Raw genomic sequence first — 17490 nt, 5'->3', positions numbered from 1 at the left:
TGACGATTAATATCACTGTTACCTTTTTATAGCCACAATTCATAAATACATTTTATGTTTTAAAAATGCCTTTGTAAACCAAGAGGGAAACATGTAGAAAGAATTTGTTGGAATTACAGTTGGACTCCAGTATCGGAGTCTGAGGAAGTGTCTTGAGTAGTGTGAATACTGAACTTCTCTGTCACTCTGGCCTTGTTTTAAGGGAAAAAAAAATTCCTGGGAGATACATAAAGAAATCTCGAGGGCTTTTCCTCTCCAAATTTATTTGCTAAAAAGAAAGTTAGGCAGTTAGAGGAGCAAGGTCATGAGGCAAGGAGCGGTAAGTTTGCAGCCGCCATTTCTTCTGCCTCCCGTCTCTGGATCTTTTGTAGAGCGTCCAACAGCACTATGTTGGGACAGAGCATCCGGAGGTTCACAACCTCTGTGGTTCGTCGGAGCCACTATGAGGAGGGTCCAGGGAAGAATATACCATTTTCAGTGGAGAATAAGTGGAGGTTACTAGCTATGATGACTTTGTTCTTTGTGTCTGGATTTGCTGCACCTTTCTTTATAGTAAGACACCAACTGCTTAAAAAGTAATCCATGAGACAGATAGAAAGAGGAGCATATTAAGAGGTGCAGTCTCTTAAAAGGATCAATCCCTTGAACTCAGCATCCTAGATATGTTTGTAAATAAACTTATGGCATAAACCCTTAATGCCTCTTCTCTGAAATATGGAACATGATAATTGAACATGTGCTTACATTTTGTTTGGGTAATATTGCATTATTAGTTTCTTAATTAATTAAATATGTTTTGATTAAAAAAAAAAAAAGAAAGTTAAGATTTCTTTACACAGACATGCAGGCATGCACCCATACATGATAGCTTGTACCCCAGCCCTGCCAGGGTAGGTTCTTATAGAATGTGGAGTAGATGTTCCTCTCACCTTATACAGGTGGGACAGGGGCTCCCAGAAGTGTTCACTTGCTCAGTGCTGGTGTCATCAGTGTACCCTTGGAGATCAGGGTATTGTCACCATTGTGTCCCTGGGTTCTTGCAGATTCCCTGATAATAATACATATTTGCTAGTGGAATGAAAGGCAAAGCTGCACTGTTGTAAGCATTACATATAATGGAATTATTTTGGTATTGAAATTTGATTACAGAGTTAAGTTTGACCGGTGGACAATAGAGCTTTAGTAAGTTAGATTTCGATAGGTTAGACCCAGAAGACATTTTTCCTTAAGTAAATAGTAGGGGAAAAGCTTTATGTAGGAGATTTATTTTCAAAAGAGATACCCATTGTTTGTTTTTAAATATAAGCCTAACACAATAACCATAGTAATGACCTGGAAATTTCTGGTTTATCAGAGAAATATTAAATAGTTATGGTGTGAAGTATATTTGTTTTCTAATTCTTGAAGTCCGGGTGTGGATTAAAAATTTGTACTCATATGTAATGTGAAAAATGGGAAGGGATAAATGGAAATTACTATATGGGGCAAAATGTATAAATGTTTTCTGAGAATGAGGCATTAACAGTTGCTTTGACTTTGTTTTTAATGAAGATAAAAATCAAGAATCATAAATCCTTTAGGTCTGAAAAAGTCCCTTAAAATGTGGTTGAAAAGCTAGGAAAACAGGTAATCTCCTTATAACTCGATAAAAGTTTTTGAACAAAAGAAAAACTAATTTGAGCTGGGTCGTTTTTAATATGAATGTAAAAGGTGAGTTTGAATATTGTCTTTATTCCATGTAAGTGATAAAGCACAAAATTCTTAAATTATTTTGGTTAAGCTTTGATTGACTAAATATACCGAGTATTGAAACTTCTGAAGTTACATTTATTTACATTTACAGGCACAGAATCAAAAGTTTCTGTGGGAATTTTAAATATAAAACTTGAGATGTACCCACCGCTCAATCAAACATTATCTCAAGAAGTAGTGAACACACAGGTAAATAATCCTGAGTTTCTCCTCTTTGTGTGTTTTTATAAATCCTAGGAAGTGTTCTCTTTTTAGAAAATTATCATTTATTAGTTGTAAGCAAGAGAATGATAGTGTAACATTATTTAGAAATTTTTGTCTGGGATCAAAAAAGGTAGCTCTGACTGGTATGGGGGCTTCCCAGGTGTCTCACTGGTAAAGAACCTGCCTGTAATGCAGGATACACAGGGGGCTTGGATTTGATCCCTGTGTCGGGAAGATACCCTGGAGGAGGCAGTGGCAGCCTACTCTAGTATTCTTGCCTGGAGAATCCCATGGACAGAGGAGCCTGGCAGGCCAGAAGCCATGGACTCACAGAGAGTCAGACATGATTGAGCACGATTGGCATGGAGACTGGATTGTCCTGGGAAGTGTGAGAACAGGGAGGCCACTTAGGGGCCCTTAGGGATGAGAGATGATGGTGTCCTGATTGAGTAGTGCTAAAGATGGAGGAGGTGTGTAGACTTGTTCCATATTTTGTGATCATTATTGAAGAGAATGAATGTTAATTGAAAAGTATATTTTTAAATTTCAAGCTTGCTTTGGAACGTCAGAAAACTGCAGAGAAAGAGCGGTTATTTCTTGTGTATGCTAAGCAGTGGTGGAGAGAATATTTGCAAATTCGACCCTCACACAATTCACGACTCGTAAAGATTTTTGCACAGGTTTGTATATTGTATGAGAAAGTTTCACAGCTATATTTAAGATTTACTGGTTGTAAACATCAATTTCAATTAACTTTAATTTGTAAAATGTATTTATTCCAGATAAGTGAAAATTTATTTGTAAAACAAAATGTTGATTTTGTAATAATCTGACAGTAGTAAGTAGGTGAGTGATATTTCACAATCTTTGTTTTATTTTGCTTTTTATTTTCAGTTACTGTTTTTCTAAACCATTTTTGAACATGTTTAATTTAAACTAGATGAAAACTCATTTTGTTTAACTTGGAGTATGTCCTCCATTGATACTTTGTACTAGATAAATAGTAGGACACTTTGCAATTTACGTGTAAATTCAGCTTTCAGGTGCAGAATTGGTAGTGTAGGCATGTATTTTTTTGTTAGGGCATTTTTTAAGACAAAGAGTATTACATGTAATAAGTCTGTTCAGCCAAGATCCCTAAGCTGATAACCAGTCATATTTAACTATAGTATTTCAGTTATGTTTCTCTGCCTCTATTTTTTCTGTATCCTAAGCCCGTTTTCTCTCATTAGTAAACCAACATAAATAATCAGATCCTTTTATGACTTCTGAGGAACCATTCAGATATTTTTCTATGTATTCAGTCTTGTGTAGGTGTTATGAAATCATACGAGTGTAGTGTTGTGAGTACTGTGTCTCAGATCCTGTACATTTATGTAGCTTTTCCCTACACTCCCTGGCTTTTAGGACAGGCTAAAGGTGGTTCACTTTCTAGATGAGGAGCTTGGGAATGGAGGGCATAGTTGGTTGGTGATGGAAATTCGGGAATGTCTTCTGACTTCCTGACAGCCTTGTCTGTATGTTGACTGACAGGGCAGGAAGGGAGCAGCAACATTGGGACAAGGGCGAAGAGAAACCAGCCCAAGTATAACTGGCTCCCTCTTGTTTGTGTAGTCTGGAGTGTAGTCATTCACTGCCCCGTTGGACCAGAGAGGACAGGGAGGGAGGGGGAAGTGGACCAGAGAAGTGGCCCATGGAAGAGCTGAATAATACCCCATGCCTTCTTTATCTGCTCATCCCTTGACATCCACTTTGGTGTTTCCATACCTTGGCGGTTGTGAGTGATGCTTCAGTGATGGGATTGGTATGTAGTTGTGTCTTTGAGACACTGACTTCAGTTGGTTTGGACACATATCCAGGGGTGGGGTTGCCAGGTCATATGATGATTTAAGTTCTTAATGTCATAGGCTTTGAAGAGAAGTTATGAGAATTAAGAGAAAAATTGTATGTACAATACTCAGTAGCCTAGTGCTGGATGCAAGGTAAGCAAGTGCTCAAGTGGTGTCCAGGATTATTTTCTCTCTGATGTGTTCTGAGACAAAGTGTTAAGATTGGGAATGATTAACTGTCACTACAGATAATGTTTTCCCTTCCCCTCCAGGATGAAAATGGGATTAACCGACCAGTCTGTTCTTATGTCAAACCACTTCGAGCCGGAAGGCTTTTGGACACTCCAAGGCAAGCAGCAAGATTTGTCAATGTCCTTGGTTATGAACGAGCCCCTGTTATCGGAGGAGGAGGTAAACAGGAGCAGTGGTGCACTCTGCTGGCCTTTCTCTGTAGAAACAAGGTATCCTACACACATACTAGAACTAAAAACCAGTACCTTGTAGTTACTGTGAGTTGATGGTATATTTGTAAAAGAATTAACTTAGGAAAAAAGTATATATTGGGATATTTTCTAATTTCCTGTGTTCTAAAATTGTTGATAGTATTATAAAAATTAGATTCTTTAGCGTTCCAACTCTTTGGAAACAGAATGAAAAAAAATTTCTTTAATGTATTATTGTTTTGAAATAATTTTTAGTCTGAAGTTGTATAAGTAGTACATATAGGTATTCACAAGGCAGAGCTTACAGAATGGGAAAAACAACTTAGATTAGAGATTGTCGATTGTAAGGATTTTATCTTAAGACAGTTGAAAACAGTTAAACATTATTTATCGAAAAAATTATTTTCAAGTTGTAATTCCAGATTTAAACTTAAAAACTTCAAATATAGTAGGAATATATTGTACATATTTAAAATGATTAGCCAAATAATTCTTTTGTAAAACAAATAATCACCCCTTTTGATTCACTATTTTCTTTTCTTGAGTTCATTTGAGGAGAAAGCACATCTTGAACTTTGAAAATTACTAAAAATATTTTTCTTAAAAAAAATTAGTTTTATAATAGTGAAGGTGAAATTTCACCCATAATTCTATTTTTCATCTATTTTTATATAAGTTTTTCTCCTGTGTATATATTTTTCCCATAACTGCAATTGATATAAATAGAATTGTGTGCCCTGCTTTATAAATTAGCTTTATACTGTGAACATTTTCCCATGTGTTGCTCAGATACTGTGATCTCCAGCTTTGAATGTCTGAGTGAAATTTTTATTAGCTGATACGTGAAATCTGCCTAATGGTTTTGCCATCATAGGAACTGTTTCTTTTGGCTAAGTTAGGCTTGCTTCCAAATTTTTGATATCACTGGGAATGAATGTTTGCATTGAATATCTTTGGTTGTATTGTTATTTTTTTCTTTTGAGATTTTTTTCCTAATACAGAATCTCATTGTACAGAAATGACTGACTAGGTCTAAAAGGTTGGGTATTAATGGTTTTCAAAAGTCAGTTTAACATTTATCAGATGCTGTTTGTTTTATTATTGTTAACTGAAAGACAGCAGTGTAGAGCTACCAGTGCAGAATTTGGGGGCCAAGAGCTCATCCCTCATTCTAACTCTGAAATCAGTAGTTGTTTTGCTTTTGTATGTTACCTGTGCTATGCTATGCTATGCTAAGTCACTTCAGTCGTGTCTGACTCTGTGTGACCCCAGAGACAGCAGCCCACCAGGCTCCCCCGTCCCTGAGATTTTCCAGGCAAGAACATTGAAGTGGGTTGCCACTTCCTTCTCCAATATGTTACCTGTAGTCCTACACTTAAGTACATATCTTCATATAATTATAACCTTACTGTGTAATATTTGAACAAGGTTTTTCACAGAAAATGGACATTTTCTATTATTTTGTAGTTTTTTTGATTTTTTTAAATTGTGGAAGTAATGTAACATTATCAAAGAGAGTTTACACAAGAAAAAGGGAAGCCCTATATAACCTGCCCTAATGACAGCCATTGTTGCTTTTTATCCAGTCATTTTTTGTGTGTATTTCCTTAAAATGATAAAGTATAGATATTTTTTAAATCATTGTTTTGAGTGTTTTCCCATTTATTGGAATTTCTTCCTATATGATCTGTCATCTTGTGTGTTCTTGCCCTTTAGCTGTTTATCTTTAAATTCTTACTGTTTGGGGAGACTTCCCTGGTGGTTAAGGGGATGAGGGTTTGGTCTCTGAAACTAAAATCCTATATGCCTTGAGGCCAAAAAACCAAAACATTAAACAGAAACAATATAGTAACAGACTTAATAAGACTTTAAGAAGAGTCAACATCAAAAAAAAATCTTCAAAAAAATTCTTACTGCTTCTGTGTTGTGTGAGTTCTTTGTAAACTATAGAATCTTGAAGTGTATGTTAGGACTGTCAGTTTTGTAGGCACTGACTTTGTAAAATAGGTGCTTCTAAAATGCACATTCTTTTTCCCCCCTCATTGTTTTAGCTTAACACTGGACTAAATGATTAAAAGTAAAACTTAGTTAATACTTTTTAATTGAAATTTTGTATTTAAATATTTAATGTGGAAACCAAGTGAGGGAGTAAGTACTTCCTGCTACTTCCTTTCATTTGCAGGGAGACTGTGAAGACCATGCCAACCTTCTGTGCAGCCTCCTGCTCGGGTACGGGCTGGAAGCTTTTGTCTGTGTCGGGACCAAGGCCAAGGGCGTGCCGCATGCATGGGTCATGACGTGTGGCACTGATGGGACCGTCACTTTTTGGGACAGTTTAACAGGACACAGGTTTGTCAGCCACGTTTATAGGGATATTAGCATGAAAGTGTAAATGTTGTCAACTGTAGGTTCTGTTTTATTGATGGTATCAGAAGGCACATATTGATAATTTGGGGTATGTTAAGAAAATTACCTCAATTAAGATAGCTATGAACTAAGCTAAGAAAATTTGTATACCAAAAATATTCTTTACCAACATGATGCTAATAAAAAATAAATTATGCTTACTTTTAATTTTGTATAATTGGCATATAGTTTTGGGCTCTTTTTTTGGGTGGGGGGAGTACCATGTGGCATATGGGATCTTAGTACCCAGACCAGAGATTGAACCCACGCCTCCTGCAGTGGAAGCATGGAGTCTTAACCACTGGACTGCCAAGGAAGTCCAGGCATATGTGTTTTCTGATGATTGTTTCTAAGCCTAAAAATAAATTCAAGTTGTAAATCATTTCTTTTGAAAATTTGACACGGTTACCAACTCCTTATTGGTAAATCCAGTTTACATTTTCTCGGTGTCATCAGATTTTGATAGATTGAAATGTTCCCTCCTTCCTGGAACATACTCTCCCTTAGCTTCTCTCATAGCACTGTGTTTCAGCTTTTGTAATTCCTCTCTGGCTGTTCTCTGTTTTCCTTCATTTTGCCTCAGATGTGGGAGTTCCTGAAGGCACAGCCCTGAACCCTCTTCTCATTTTCCTAGATTTTCTCTTTCCCTGGTTGATAATCATTTTAGTTAGTTGTGCCTAAAAATGTGTGGCTAAATTATTTTGTTACCTGGATAATGTTTATGATCTTAATGCTATGCATGGAATATATTCTTATGTTGAAGGAATAAAATTGGTTTCTGTATCATAAGATGTGCCATTTAGTCTATGTGGTGTAATCAAATTGTGGAAATACAAGAAGGAGAAACAAATATTAAACTCTAGTCTTGGGAAGTAGTTATGACCTTAAGTGTTAGAGTAATTTTTTCCCTCAGTAAGCTGCTGTCATCTTAATTTCTGAGTTCTTACTATATAAAACTATGATTAACCTTTTTTAGGTACCTCCACAAACCTATCAACCCTGATGAGCCTCCGGCTGCCGAACAGCCCAAACCATTGTACCCGTATCGAACGATTGGTTGTGTTTTCAATCATCAGACGTTCCTGGGAAACTGTCAGCCCTCTGACTCAGTGGAAACCTGTGTGTTTGATCTGAATGATGAGTCCAAGTGGAAACCCATGAGTGAAGAAGCAGTTAAATCCGTGTGTGCTCCAGGGGCCACCACGTCCCTCCCTCCCTTCCCTCCGCTGTGTGCGTCCACGATTGACGCTTCTGTGACAAGCAATGAGATAGAAATGCAGCTCAGGCTGCTCGTGTCGGAACACAGGAAGGTAATTAACACTGAGGTTTGTGCTTTCCTGCATTTTTCTCATGTTTATGTATTTAAAAGATATATATATTTTTTTGGCATGTAAAATAATTTCGATCACTATTCTAGCCCTAAATAAAACAAATTCAGTCCCTTCCTTTATGAAGGTTGTGGTTTTGAAAGTCATAAAACTCTGAGATTGAAAACTTTCTGAATTCACCAGTACTTACAGAAATTATTACATCCTTGTCCTTGTAGGAATGAAGAACGGTGGACTTGTTCAGACTTTTGTGAATATTACTGTTTGGATTTTCTCTTTGTACTTATTTAAATCATTCCCCATTGACAATATTAGATTACATTTTTTCATTTTCATTTGTTTTCCAGGTTTGTTTAGTTGTTTTGTTTTTCTGTTACATTAAACTAGGTAGATGTAAGATTATAGCCTCATGGTGGCTTTGATTTACATTTCTCTGATTACTAATGAGATCAAGCTTCTTAGTAGCCATTTAGATTTCATGAAGGGCCTTAAAGGAAACATAAAAAAGCACTGATCATAATGGAAAATATTAGTGTATGTTAATAACTTACTTTCATCAGAAGAAATCATTAAGAGAGTGAAAAAGCAGCCTTGGAGTGGTAAAAGTTACTTGCCATGCATATAATCAACCAAAGACTAGAGTCCAGAATTTCCACAGAAGGTTGATTTCTAATTCACCTTTTGGGATTCCCTATTACTCCCCTCCTTGGGTAAGACCTGATTCTCATGTTCCTTGAGACCATCAGCGACGCTCTTGAGTTATCAGCTGTGTTCTCTGGGCTCCCAGTTCCTCTTAGCTTTAGCCTCTGAAATCTTCTTACCTACTTGCCAACTTGAGGAGTGTGTTTTGGGAAGTATTGAATGTGGCACTTGTAGTGTGTTTCCAGCAGTAGGTGGGCCAGGGCTCCATCTCCTACCTCCATCGCTTGTATTGCCTTTTACTTTCTTAGATCCTATTTGAAAATGAAACTGACATTTTAATACATTATAAGAACTACTTGTTTAGAAAAAAGAGAACAGAGCTGAGGTGGATGCCATTGATGGTTGCTTGCTAAGTTAATGGTATCTATAAGCCCACAAGTAAGAGTCACAGGAAGAAGATAGGTGATCCCTTGGGATCACTTGAAACCAGTTATAACAGAATGTGAGATTAGATCCGTTATAATAATCAAAATATTTAGAATTTTTAGTTTGTAGCATTTAAAAAAATTACATGTCAAGGTAGCAATGGTTCATTTGATGTCATAAGTGAAATTATAATTGCCTTCAGCATGTCTTAAGCTCCCAGAGGGCCTGTAGCTTCTGCTTTTTGGTGCTTTTTACAGAATAAATGTTCAGTAAATATTTGAGTTTAATTATATGCACAATTTGTTGACATTTCTCCCCTACTACAGTTCAGTTTATGGTGGGAGGAATCAGGTTAAGCAGATTCAATCTTGTGAAAATCTTTGAAGTTAAATAAGATTTGACCTCAGAATTCCTTGACATGTTGTCTTCCTCAGTAGGACAATTCCTGATGGTCTTTCCTTGTGGGTATTAAGGGAGTACAGGATTTGCAGCCTTCACTAACATCATTGCATTGGCTGCCTTTTGTTATTTCTCTAAGAAGTAAAACCTGATACCTGTTTTTCCTTTTATAATTTTTACTTCTTTGTATCCTTATAATAATTAATAGGAAGTTAAGAAAATTATGACATTTTAAAAATCTTTTCTTGGCATACATTAAAATAATCAACATTATAATTAGTTTTTTAAAATATTGTAATTTGCTTTTTCCATTTCGATTGCTGTAGGACCTTGGCCTCACTACTGTCTGGGAAGACCAGCTTTCTTATCTCTTGTCACCAGCTCTGGCGTCATATGAATTTGAGCGTACGACAAGCATTTCTGCGGGCAATGAAGAGTTTCAGGATGCTATTAGAAGGGCTGTGCCTGATGGCCACACATTTAAAGGGTTCCCAATACACTTTGTGTATAGAAATGCGAGGCGCGCGTTTGCCACATGTCTTCGGTAAGGTGGAATTTATGATGTTTTGGTGTTTTTGACGTAATTTCAGTGAACACTTGGCACTAATTTAGGAATGACTTCAGAGTCACACAGGGAGCTTCTGTAGTGACCTGTCCTCTTGCCTCAGACTGTGATTCATGAGGGCCAGAGTGTAGCTCTGGAGAGCTCAGGGTCGCTTCCCCAGTGATTATATCGAGGATCACTGATCTTGTCTAGTGTAATTTTAAAAACTAAATAGGCTATGAGGAAATAGTTTATGATTTGAATAGTTTTACCACAGTTGCAGAGTCCTTGATAACAGAGACAGGATTTTTAAAAATCATTTTCAATACCGACTTTCTTGGAAATAAAGTAAAACCTAAATTCATTTCTTAATTGAATCCATTTTCTCTCTTCTAAGGTCTCCTTTCTGTGAAGAAATCATCTGTTGCCGTGGAGACCAGGTGCGCCTGGCAGTTCGTGTCCGCGTGTTTACTTACCCTGAATCTGCTTGTGCTGTTTGGATCATGTTTGCTTGTAAATATCGCTCAGTACTATAGGACTAAGTTTCTATAAGACTATACCTGTGTTTTATTAGAGTTTTACACATTGTATTGATAATAATACTAGGTGTTTCAAGGTTGATTACTTTAAAAATCACAATCTGGCTTCGATGTCATATTTAACTTTTGTATAAGCCTCACTAATAATGTTTGAAAAGTATCATGATGTGTGTATAAAAATTAAGGATGAAAAACTTGTATAAATCTGAGAGGATGTTAGTATAAATTAAGTGTTTATCTTATTTTAATAAATACTACTTTGCTTATAAGTAGTCAGTAGTTTAAATATGAAAATAAAATTTACTTAGTTTTCTTTGCATTAACAGGTAATCAGAAAGTTATTTGCCTAAGGATTTGAGCCATAGTGAAGTTAATATGATCATTATTTTTCATAGAGTAATGGGATTATTTTATATAAATTAGGAGAAATTAACTTCACAACATTTATTTATTACATAGGTGAAATACATTTTGATGAATTTACCACTTTTGTGGTTAACTCATAACTACAGGGATATTTGTGACTCTCTAGAGAGTTATGGGAAGACATGGATGTAGGAGCAGAGAAAAAACTCATACCAGAAAAGCATAAATATTAATAACAAACCACACATGAAAGTATACAAATAATTTATAAATATTTGTTAGTTTGATTCATTGTAAAAGCGAATTGTGTATTTTATTTTTTTGGCTTATTTATTTTTGAATTGAGTATTTTAGAAAAAATTTATTATACCCTTTTGTTGTATGTTGAAAATTGTTTTCTGTAATTAATATTGGCAATCTGTTGCTGATTTTCTGTGGTCACAGCATTCTTTACTAGCCTCTCATAGAGTCTATCTTTTGAAATCACAGTTTTTGTTTCTTTTCTCTTTATGATAAAAGCATCCATGTGTATGTGGCGAATGTAAATCAGAGAATCATTATGTGAGGCCACTGAAAAATGAGCATCTGTGAGCGCCTCCATGCTGATGTTTGTTTTTAAGTTGAGAACGTGCACTTTGAAGAGGCTGTAGTGGTTTAAATTTTGTGAGAAGCTGCCTGATGGAATTGCCTTGCCATCTACCCGCCTCTCTGTACAGCTCTCATTCATTCCTGCACCCACTGAGCTTCTTATGAAAGTGACTATACCAAGTGGCTGTGCAAGTTATGCTTTTCATCGCTAATTCAACATGACAAATAAAATTATATTTTAGAAATTAAAATCTAAAGATACTCTAAAATTTACTTTTTAATTTTTACATACATAATTATTTATAACTTGTTTTAAAAGTCTGAAAATATCTCTCGTATCAATTTTTATTGAAAATGACCAGAAATCAAAAGTTTCTTGAGACTGACATGACTTTAGAGAATCAGCAAGATAAGAATTAAGACTTTTTGGTCTGTTACCAGAGTTACTTGCAAAGCTATCAACAGGGAAAATTGCTTGTAATTTTCAACTTTTGGAACAAACTATTTGTGAGGCATGTACTAGGAGGCAGACTGATATATGAGATCACGGCTGTGTTTTCTTTGTGGCCGAGCTTCCTGCATTACTGTGCCAGAGTAACACGTGTACTTGTAATGTGCTTTTGGTGTAAATTCTAAAATAAATTTCCTTTTTATGCACTTTAATAGAGCCTGGTATGAATTAGTATTTTCCTTTAAAGATGGTTTATTTCCAAATATTTCAGTCTTTTTGTCACTAGAATTCTGCTACTACTCTTACTAATAATTTTTCTTTTTAAAAATTAAATTTACATTGTGTATTTAGCTCTGTCATAAGTTGTTTTTCTATTAAAATTGTAAACTTTTTAAAAATATAATGCTTCTAATGTGTTCATTTTGACAGTATGTGCACTAACATAGTTCTCTAAACATATGTAATATATAATAGGTATTTATAATAGAATGTCAGAAATTAGAAACTTCATTACTCAAGCATAAACTTGTTGAATAAAACTTATAAAATTCAGTTTCAACTAACTGAACACTCCAGGGACCCTTAAGATTGTTCCTAACAATGAGGTGGAGATTTTTAGCTATGATCAAAAACATCTTTAACCTGTCAGTTCTGGGAGGTTCACACATTTGAAAATCATTTTTCTACTTCTTAACAAAGACAGGAGTTGAGTCAAAAATGCAGGCTTTATATTTGAAAAATAGTGTTGCTCATAAAATAGTATCCTGTGCTTGATATCTAACCATTAGAAGGCATTAGTTAATGAACATGAGTTGCTTAAACTAATTAATTCACACTTTTGGTTTCTAAACAAGGTAGATTAGACTACAGTTTCGTAATTTTTTTTCTTTACCTCAGATAACAGTTTTGTACTTTCTACTTTAGGTAAGTACAGGAGTTAGATCTGTTTTTAACATGCACATACCTTTTATACCAATGAGAGTAGCATTGCTTTCCAGCCGTTGGTAGCTAAGAAATTATTAGAGACTAGCCAAAACCTATGTAAAATCTTAACAGAATAACCAAACATGTAAACTAGAAAGCATCCAATTTTGAAGAACCTTATCCTATTGTTCATAGCACACTCTGTCTAAAGTGCAAGTTCAGTTATAATCACCAACTCGTAATCCTGCTGTACCAGGCTCTTCTGCTGTGCTGGTACCTGACATTTCGAGTATCACTACTTTGTTATAAGTTTTGAAATTGGGAAGTTTGAGAATCTTCCAACTTTGTCCTTCTTCAAGATTGTTTTGCCTGTTCTGGGTGCTTTGCAAAATGAATTTTATAATCAGCTTGTCGATTTCTACATAAAGGCAGGCAGGGTAGTAGGGTTGTCTCAAGTTTGTGCCTTGTTTTGTGGAGTGTCACTGCCTTAATGAATGCTAAGCCTTAGGATCATGAGCATGAGTTGTCTTCATATTTGTTTTAAATCTTTAATTTCCTTCAATGATGTTTTGTGGTTTTCTGAGTGTGAGTTTTATACTTCTTTTGTTACATTTATTCCTATTTTTGATGCTATTGTAAATGGATTTTTTTTTTGGATTGTTAATTGCAGGTATATAGAAATACAACTGATTTATGTGTATTGATGTATCCTGCAACCTTGCTGGACTCATTTATTCTAACAGTTTTTTTGTCTTTTGTTGGATTCCTTAGGATTCTGTTTATACACAATCATGTCTGCAAGGAGAGAGAGTTTTTCTTCTTTTCCAATCTGGATGTCTTTTACTTATTTTTTCATTTATTTGCCTAATTGCCCTGGCTGCTACCACCAGCACAGTGTTAAATAGAAGTGGTGAAGGTGGACATCCTTGTCTTGTTCATGATCTCAGGGGAAATCATCTATTCTTTTACTATTAAGTGTGATGATAACTGTTTTTTTTCACTGATGCTCTTTATTAGGTTGAAGGATTTCCATTTTACTTCCAGTTTAAAAAAAATGTTATCACAAACATTTACTGGGTTTTGTCAAATACTCTTTCTGTGTCTATTGAGGTAATTATGTGATTTTTGTTTCTTATTCTGTTGATATGCTGTATTATATAAATTGATTTTCAAATGTTAAACCAACCTTGAAATTCTGGAATGAATTGTACTTGGTCAAGGTGTATAATTCTTTTTATGTGTTGCTGTGTTCATTTTGTTAATACTATTTAGTTGAGGATTTTTGTGTCTATATTCATAAGTGATAGTCATTTGTAGTTTATTTTTCTGGTGTCTTTGGTTTAGTTAAAAGATGCTAAATTGGAATCTTCAACTTTTAATAAACCTGATCATAAGAATTGGTTAAATAGCTTGTATATTATAAGTAGAGGTTATTTTAAATACGGTAAATGAAATTAATTCAGTAGTTCCTTCTTTGTAATTTTCCATGGAAATACTAGGTTCTTTTTCAAAGACATGTTCAGAATTAATTGCAGTCTTTTTGACTATGTCTTTACATGGTATATTTTTATTCTAAAATATGTATAATAAGATTCTAATCAGTTGGTACTCTACTTAGTCACCAACTAGTGATTGTTAGAAAATGCAAGTTTTTGTGCTGTAATCTGTACAGGTTAAACCTGATGGGAGGTCTCATGTCTGACTTGATAACTATAACAGCAGCAGGCTGCTCTCTCTGGGCTGGGACTCATTTGCCTGTTTGTAAAATGGGATTATGGGAAGGGCCCTGCCTGGAGTTGTGGGTAATCCCTTGTCATCTTTTATAACACTTCTTTTATGTTATAAACTCTTCTTAGTTATTTTACACATTTTTAGGTGCTTTGAAAGAGTTTTCAGTTTTAATGTTGTATTTAAAATAATTAAGGTAAACTTAAGATGCTAAGTATGTGCTATTAGGCGTTTAATTTTGTCATGTTCATTGTCTTGCATGATGACATTTTTTACTGAGTGGAGAAAAATCAGTGTAGGTATAAATAGGTAGCTGAGAATTTCAAATATCCCTAGATGTGCTTGTAGGAATGTTTTATAAATAAATGTCTTCTATCTTATGTGTTAAATCAGAATAAAGGTTGTGAATAGTTGGCATAAAGTATCTGGGTGCTGACTTCACTGCTCTGCTTTAGATGAGGAAAGTTGACCCAATATTTATAATCCTATAACATAAGTAAAATTAAAATTTGCTTCTGCTAAATAGAAGATAATCTAGTTAAAACTGAAAACTTCATTGGCATTTTGAAAGTGTTACAGGTGAAGAATGATCATTACTTACCACATCTTGCAAGGGAATAATAATAATACCATTAAAAGAATAGTTAGGAAGTTTGTTTAAAATATTGTAGAGCTTCAGGTTGAAATCTGGGAGTCATATCTTTATGAATTTCAATGTCAGTGATTTTCTTCTAAAGACTCTTTAAAAGGGTTTGATGACTAGGCAGAAAGTAGGAGCAAGGGTTGCACTTTCAGCTCCTGAGACGAATGAGCATGCATAGCAAATAGCAGAAGAGAAGACATTGTGCTCCATGAATAACCCTTGAGAAAGGATTAAGTGGCCACAGGAATTCAGGTTCTCAGGACAGTGAGTGAATAGACATGAAAATACAGCTATACCCATAACCTTGCACAAAAATCACCAAGAAAGGCTTAAAAGATAACTAGAAGGTGGTTCATTCATTGCTCAATTTACTTAAAAGGCAAACCATATGTGTGTTGGTTACGTGTTGACTTTGGAAAAGAAATGAGCCTTTCACAGGGTCAGAGAAAAATTCTAGACCTGAGGGCAGCTCACCTTTTATCTGAGTACATTAGGGGAAAAGACAAGGTTTTAGGAGTAAAAAGAAAGGGCCACTTTTTTCTTTCTTTCTTTTTTTTTAATAAAGATATTAACAAAGGTTTGAAAAAAATAGTTTAGCTTCGCCTTATCAGTAAGGTATGACTAGTCTGGAAATGGATTATATCTCTTTATCTTAAACAACCTGAAATTCTGATCTCTTAAAAGTTTTGTTGAGAATTCTATATTTTCAAGTAATTACTGTTGAACATCAACATCTTTCTATCAAATACAGATATTTTTGTACTGTGTGTTATTTTCTGTTTCCCATTGGGATTAAGAGGTAAGCTACTGCTTATCTTAACTTTTGAAATACAGTGAGAACTTTAAGGTAACATGGCTAAAACAGAGGATCTGGAAAGCTTATGTTACAGGAAGTATATTTGGATTACTTTGGCAACTGGCAGTAATTTAAATCATATAACCCCTGCAGACTCAAATTTCCCTAAGAGTGAAATAGTGACTTGGCTAAAAATTTAGGTCTCTTGAGGTCTTTTCCAAATCAAATCTTAACTAATTGAAACTAATAATTTCACTAACGTTCAGGATAAGAATACCATCTTTCTTTCTTGGTTTAGAACTAACTGTTTCAAAGAAGAATCACATTAAGAAGTCGAAATATAACTATTGTTTGACCTTGGGTTTTCCAGAGTCCCCCATGGACATACCAATATGCTACTATTCATATATTTCACCTCACTGCTCTACTTTTCCTCATTTTTTATAGGTGGGTGTGTAACTTCATCTCATCAAGGTGGGTTAGGTAAACTTATAACGTATGATACAGAAAATGTGGGAAAACACTGGTTTAGGTTATAATTTAGTAAAAGGACAGTAATGGATTTTTTTTACATGTTTTCCAATAATCGTATTTCTTTACCATAAAAAAGAAAAGAGCTAATTCTTTACAAGTTTATAGACTTGAGAAAACCAATTTTGTTGTGTTCTTACCTGGGCCAATGTACTTCTAGTTCTGCATATAAGGTTTGCATACTAATTTTAAGGATTTTTGGTTAATATTCAGTCTGATAACCCAGTGACAGATGAGTTTCAAATTGCATTTAGAATTGTTGATAGAATTCGCCTCCTTAGAGGAGTGATCATGTATAGCCTTTGATGGGGATGGAGTTATGTAGATGGTGGTGAAGATGAGTGCTCTGGGGGTAACTGCTCGGGTGAAACTAAAGTGCTGATGAATTCATCAGGGAGATGGGACATCACATCATTTATTTAAAGTATTTAAACTATCAAAAGTTTAATTGCTGCCGCTGCTTAGTCACTCAGTCCTGTCCGACTCTCTGTGACCCCATGAACTGTAGCCCACCAGGCTCCTCTGTCCATGGGGATTCTCCAGGCCAGAATGCTGGTGTGGGTTTCCATTTCCTTCTCCAGGGGATCTTCCTGACTCAATTGATCATATTGGTAGATACGAATTTTATAGCATCTGCTTTTTATTGTACTCTTGATTGGTGCAGGTGGGATGAAGTGTCAGGACTTTTTTCATGCTCTGGGCTAATTGAGAGAGATGTTTTAGTGCAGCAGAAAGAGCTGGGCTGGATAGAAGGTCTGGATCCCAGTCCTGCATCTTTAGTCACCAGCCCTGTGTTTTGTTGTGTCTATGATGTCATCTGTAAGATAAATAATACCTGACCTTCAAGTTGTATAAGTGAGGAAAGCACTTTGAAATTATAAAAAAATCACTGTAAAGTTATAAGGTATTATAATTGTGGGCAGAGAAAATTTAGGTGATAACACTGAAAAA

The 17490-nt window shown here is 35.2% G+C and overlaps 2 protein-coding genes across 3 annotated transcripts in view; both read left to right on the top strand.

The window, feature by feature from the left end:
• Positions 1-17490, top strand: part of CEP76 (centrosomal protein 76) — a 22148-nt gene extending 4658 nt beyond the window's left edge. The window contains exons 6-13 of one of the 2 annotated variants that reach the window (XM_055558953.1): positions 1844-1941; positions 2508-2636; positions 4058-4246; positions 6411-6577; positions 7611-7944; positions 9756-9973; positions 10371-10413; positions 13613-17490. In XM_055558953.1, the coding sequence (XP_055414928.1) occupies positions 1844-1941; positions 2508-2636; positions 4058-4246; positions 6411-6577; positions 7611-7944; positions 9756-9973; positions 10371-10413; positions 13613-13816 (1382 nt within the window). In that variant the 3' untranslated portion in view covers positions 13817-17490. Of the gene's footprint in view, positions 1-1843; positions 1942-2507; positions 2637-4057; positions 4247-6410; positions 6578-7610; positions 7945-9755; positions 9974-10370; positions 12321-13612 lie in introns of those variants that run through there. The other variant, XM_055558954.1, reaches the window with a different exon arrangement.
• LOC129635783 (cytochrome c oxidase subunit 7C, mitochondrial-like) lies at positions 8-1567 on the top strand. The gene has a single exon (XM_055558957.1). It carries the CDS (start codon positions 388-390, stop codon positions 577-579), a length of 192 nt encoding a protein of 63 aa, XP_055414932.1. The 5' UTR covers positions 8-387; the 3' UTR covers positions 580-1567.

This window comes from Bubalus kerabau, chromosome 21 (assembly GCF_029407905.1).
Source record: "Bubalus kerabau isolate K-KA32 ecotype Philippines breed swamp buffalo chromosome 21, PCC_UOA_SB_1v2, whole genome shotgun sequence".
Classification (NCBI taxonomy): Eukaryota; Metazoa; Chordata; class Mammalia; order Artiodactyla; family Bovidae; genus Bubalus; species Bubalus kerabau.
The sequence above is the reverse complement of the archived record's forward strand: the minus strand, read 5'-3'. Positions and strand labels throughout refer to the sequence as shown.

Bases quoted from the DNA above. Each gene is read 5' to 3' on its own strand.
- LOC129635783 (XM_055558957.1), top strand. From the start codon at position 388: ATGTTGGGACAGAGCATCCGGAGGTTCACAACCTCTGTGGTTCGTCGG.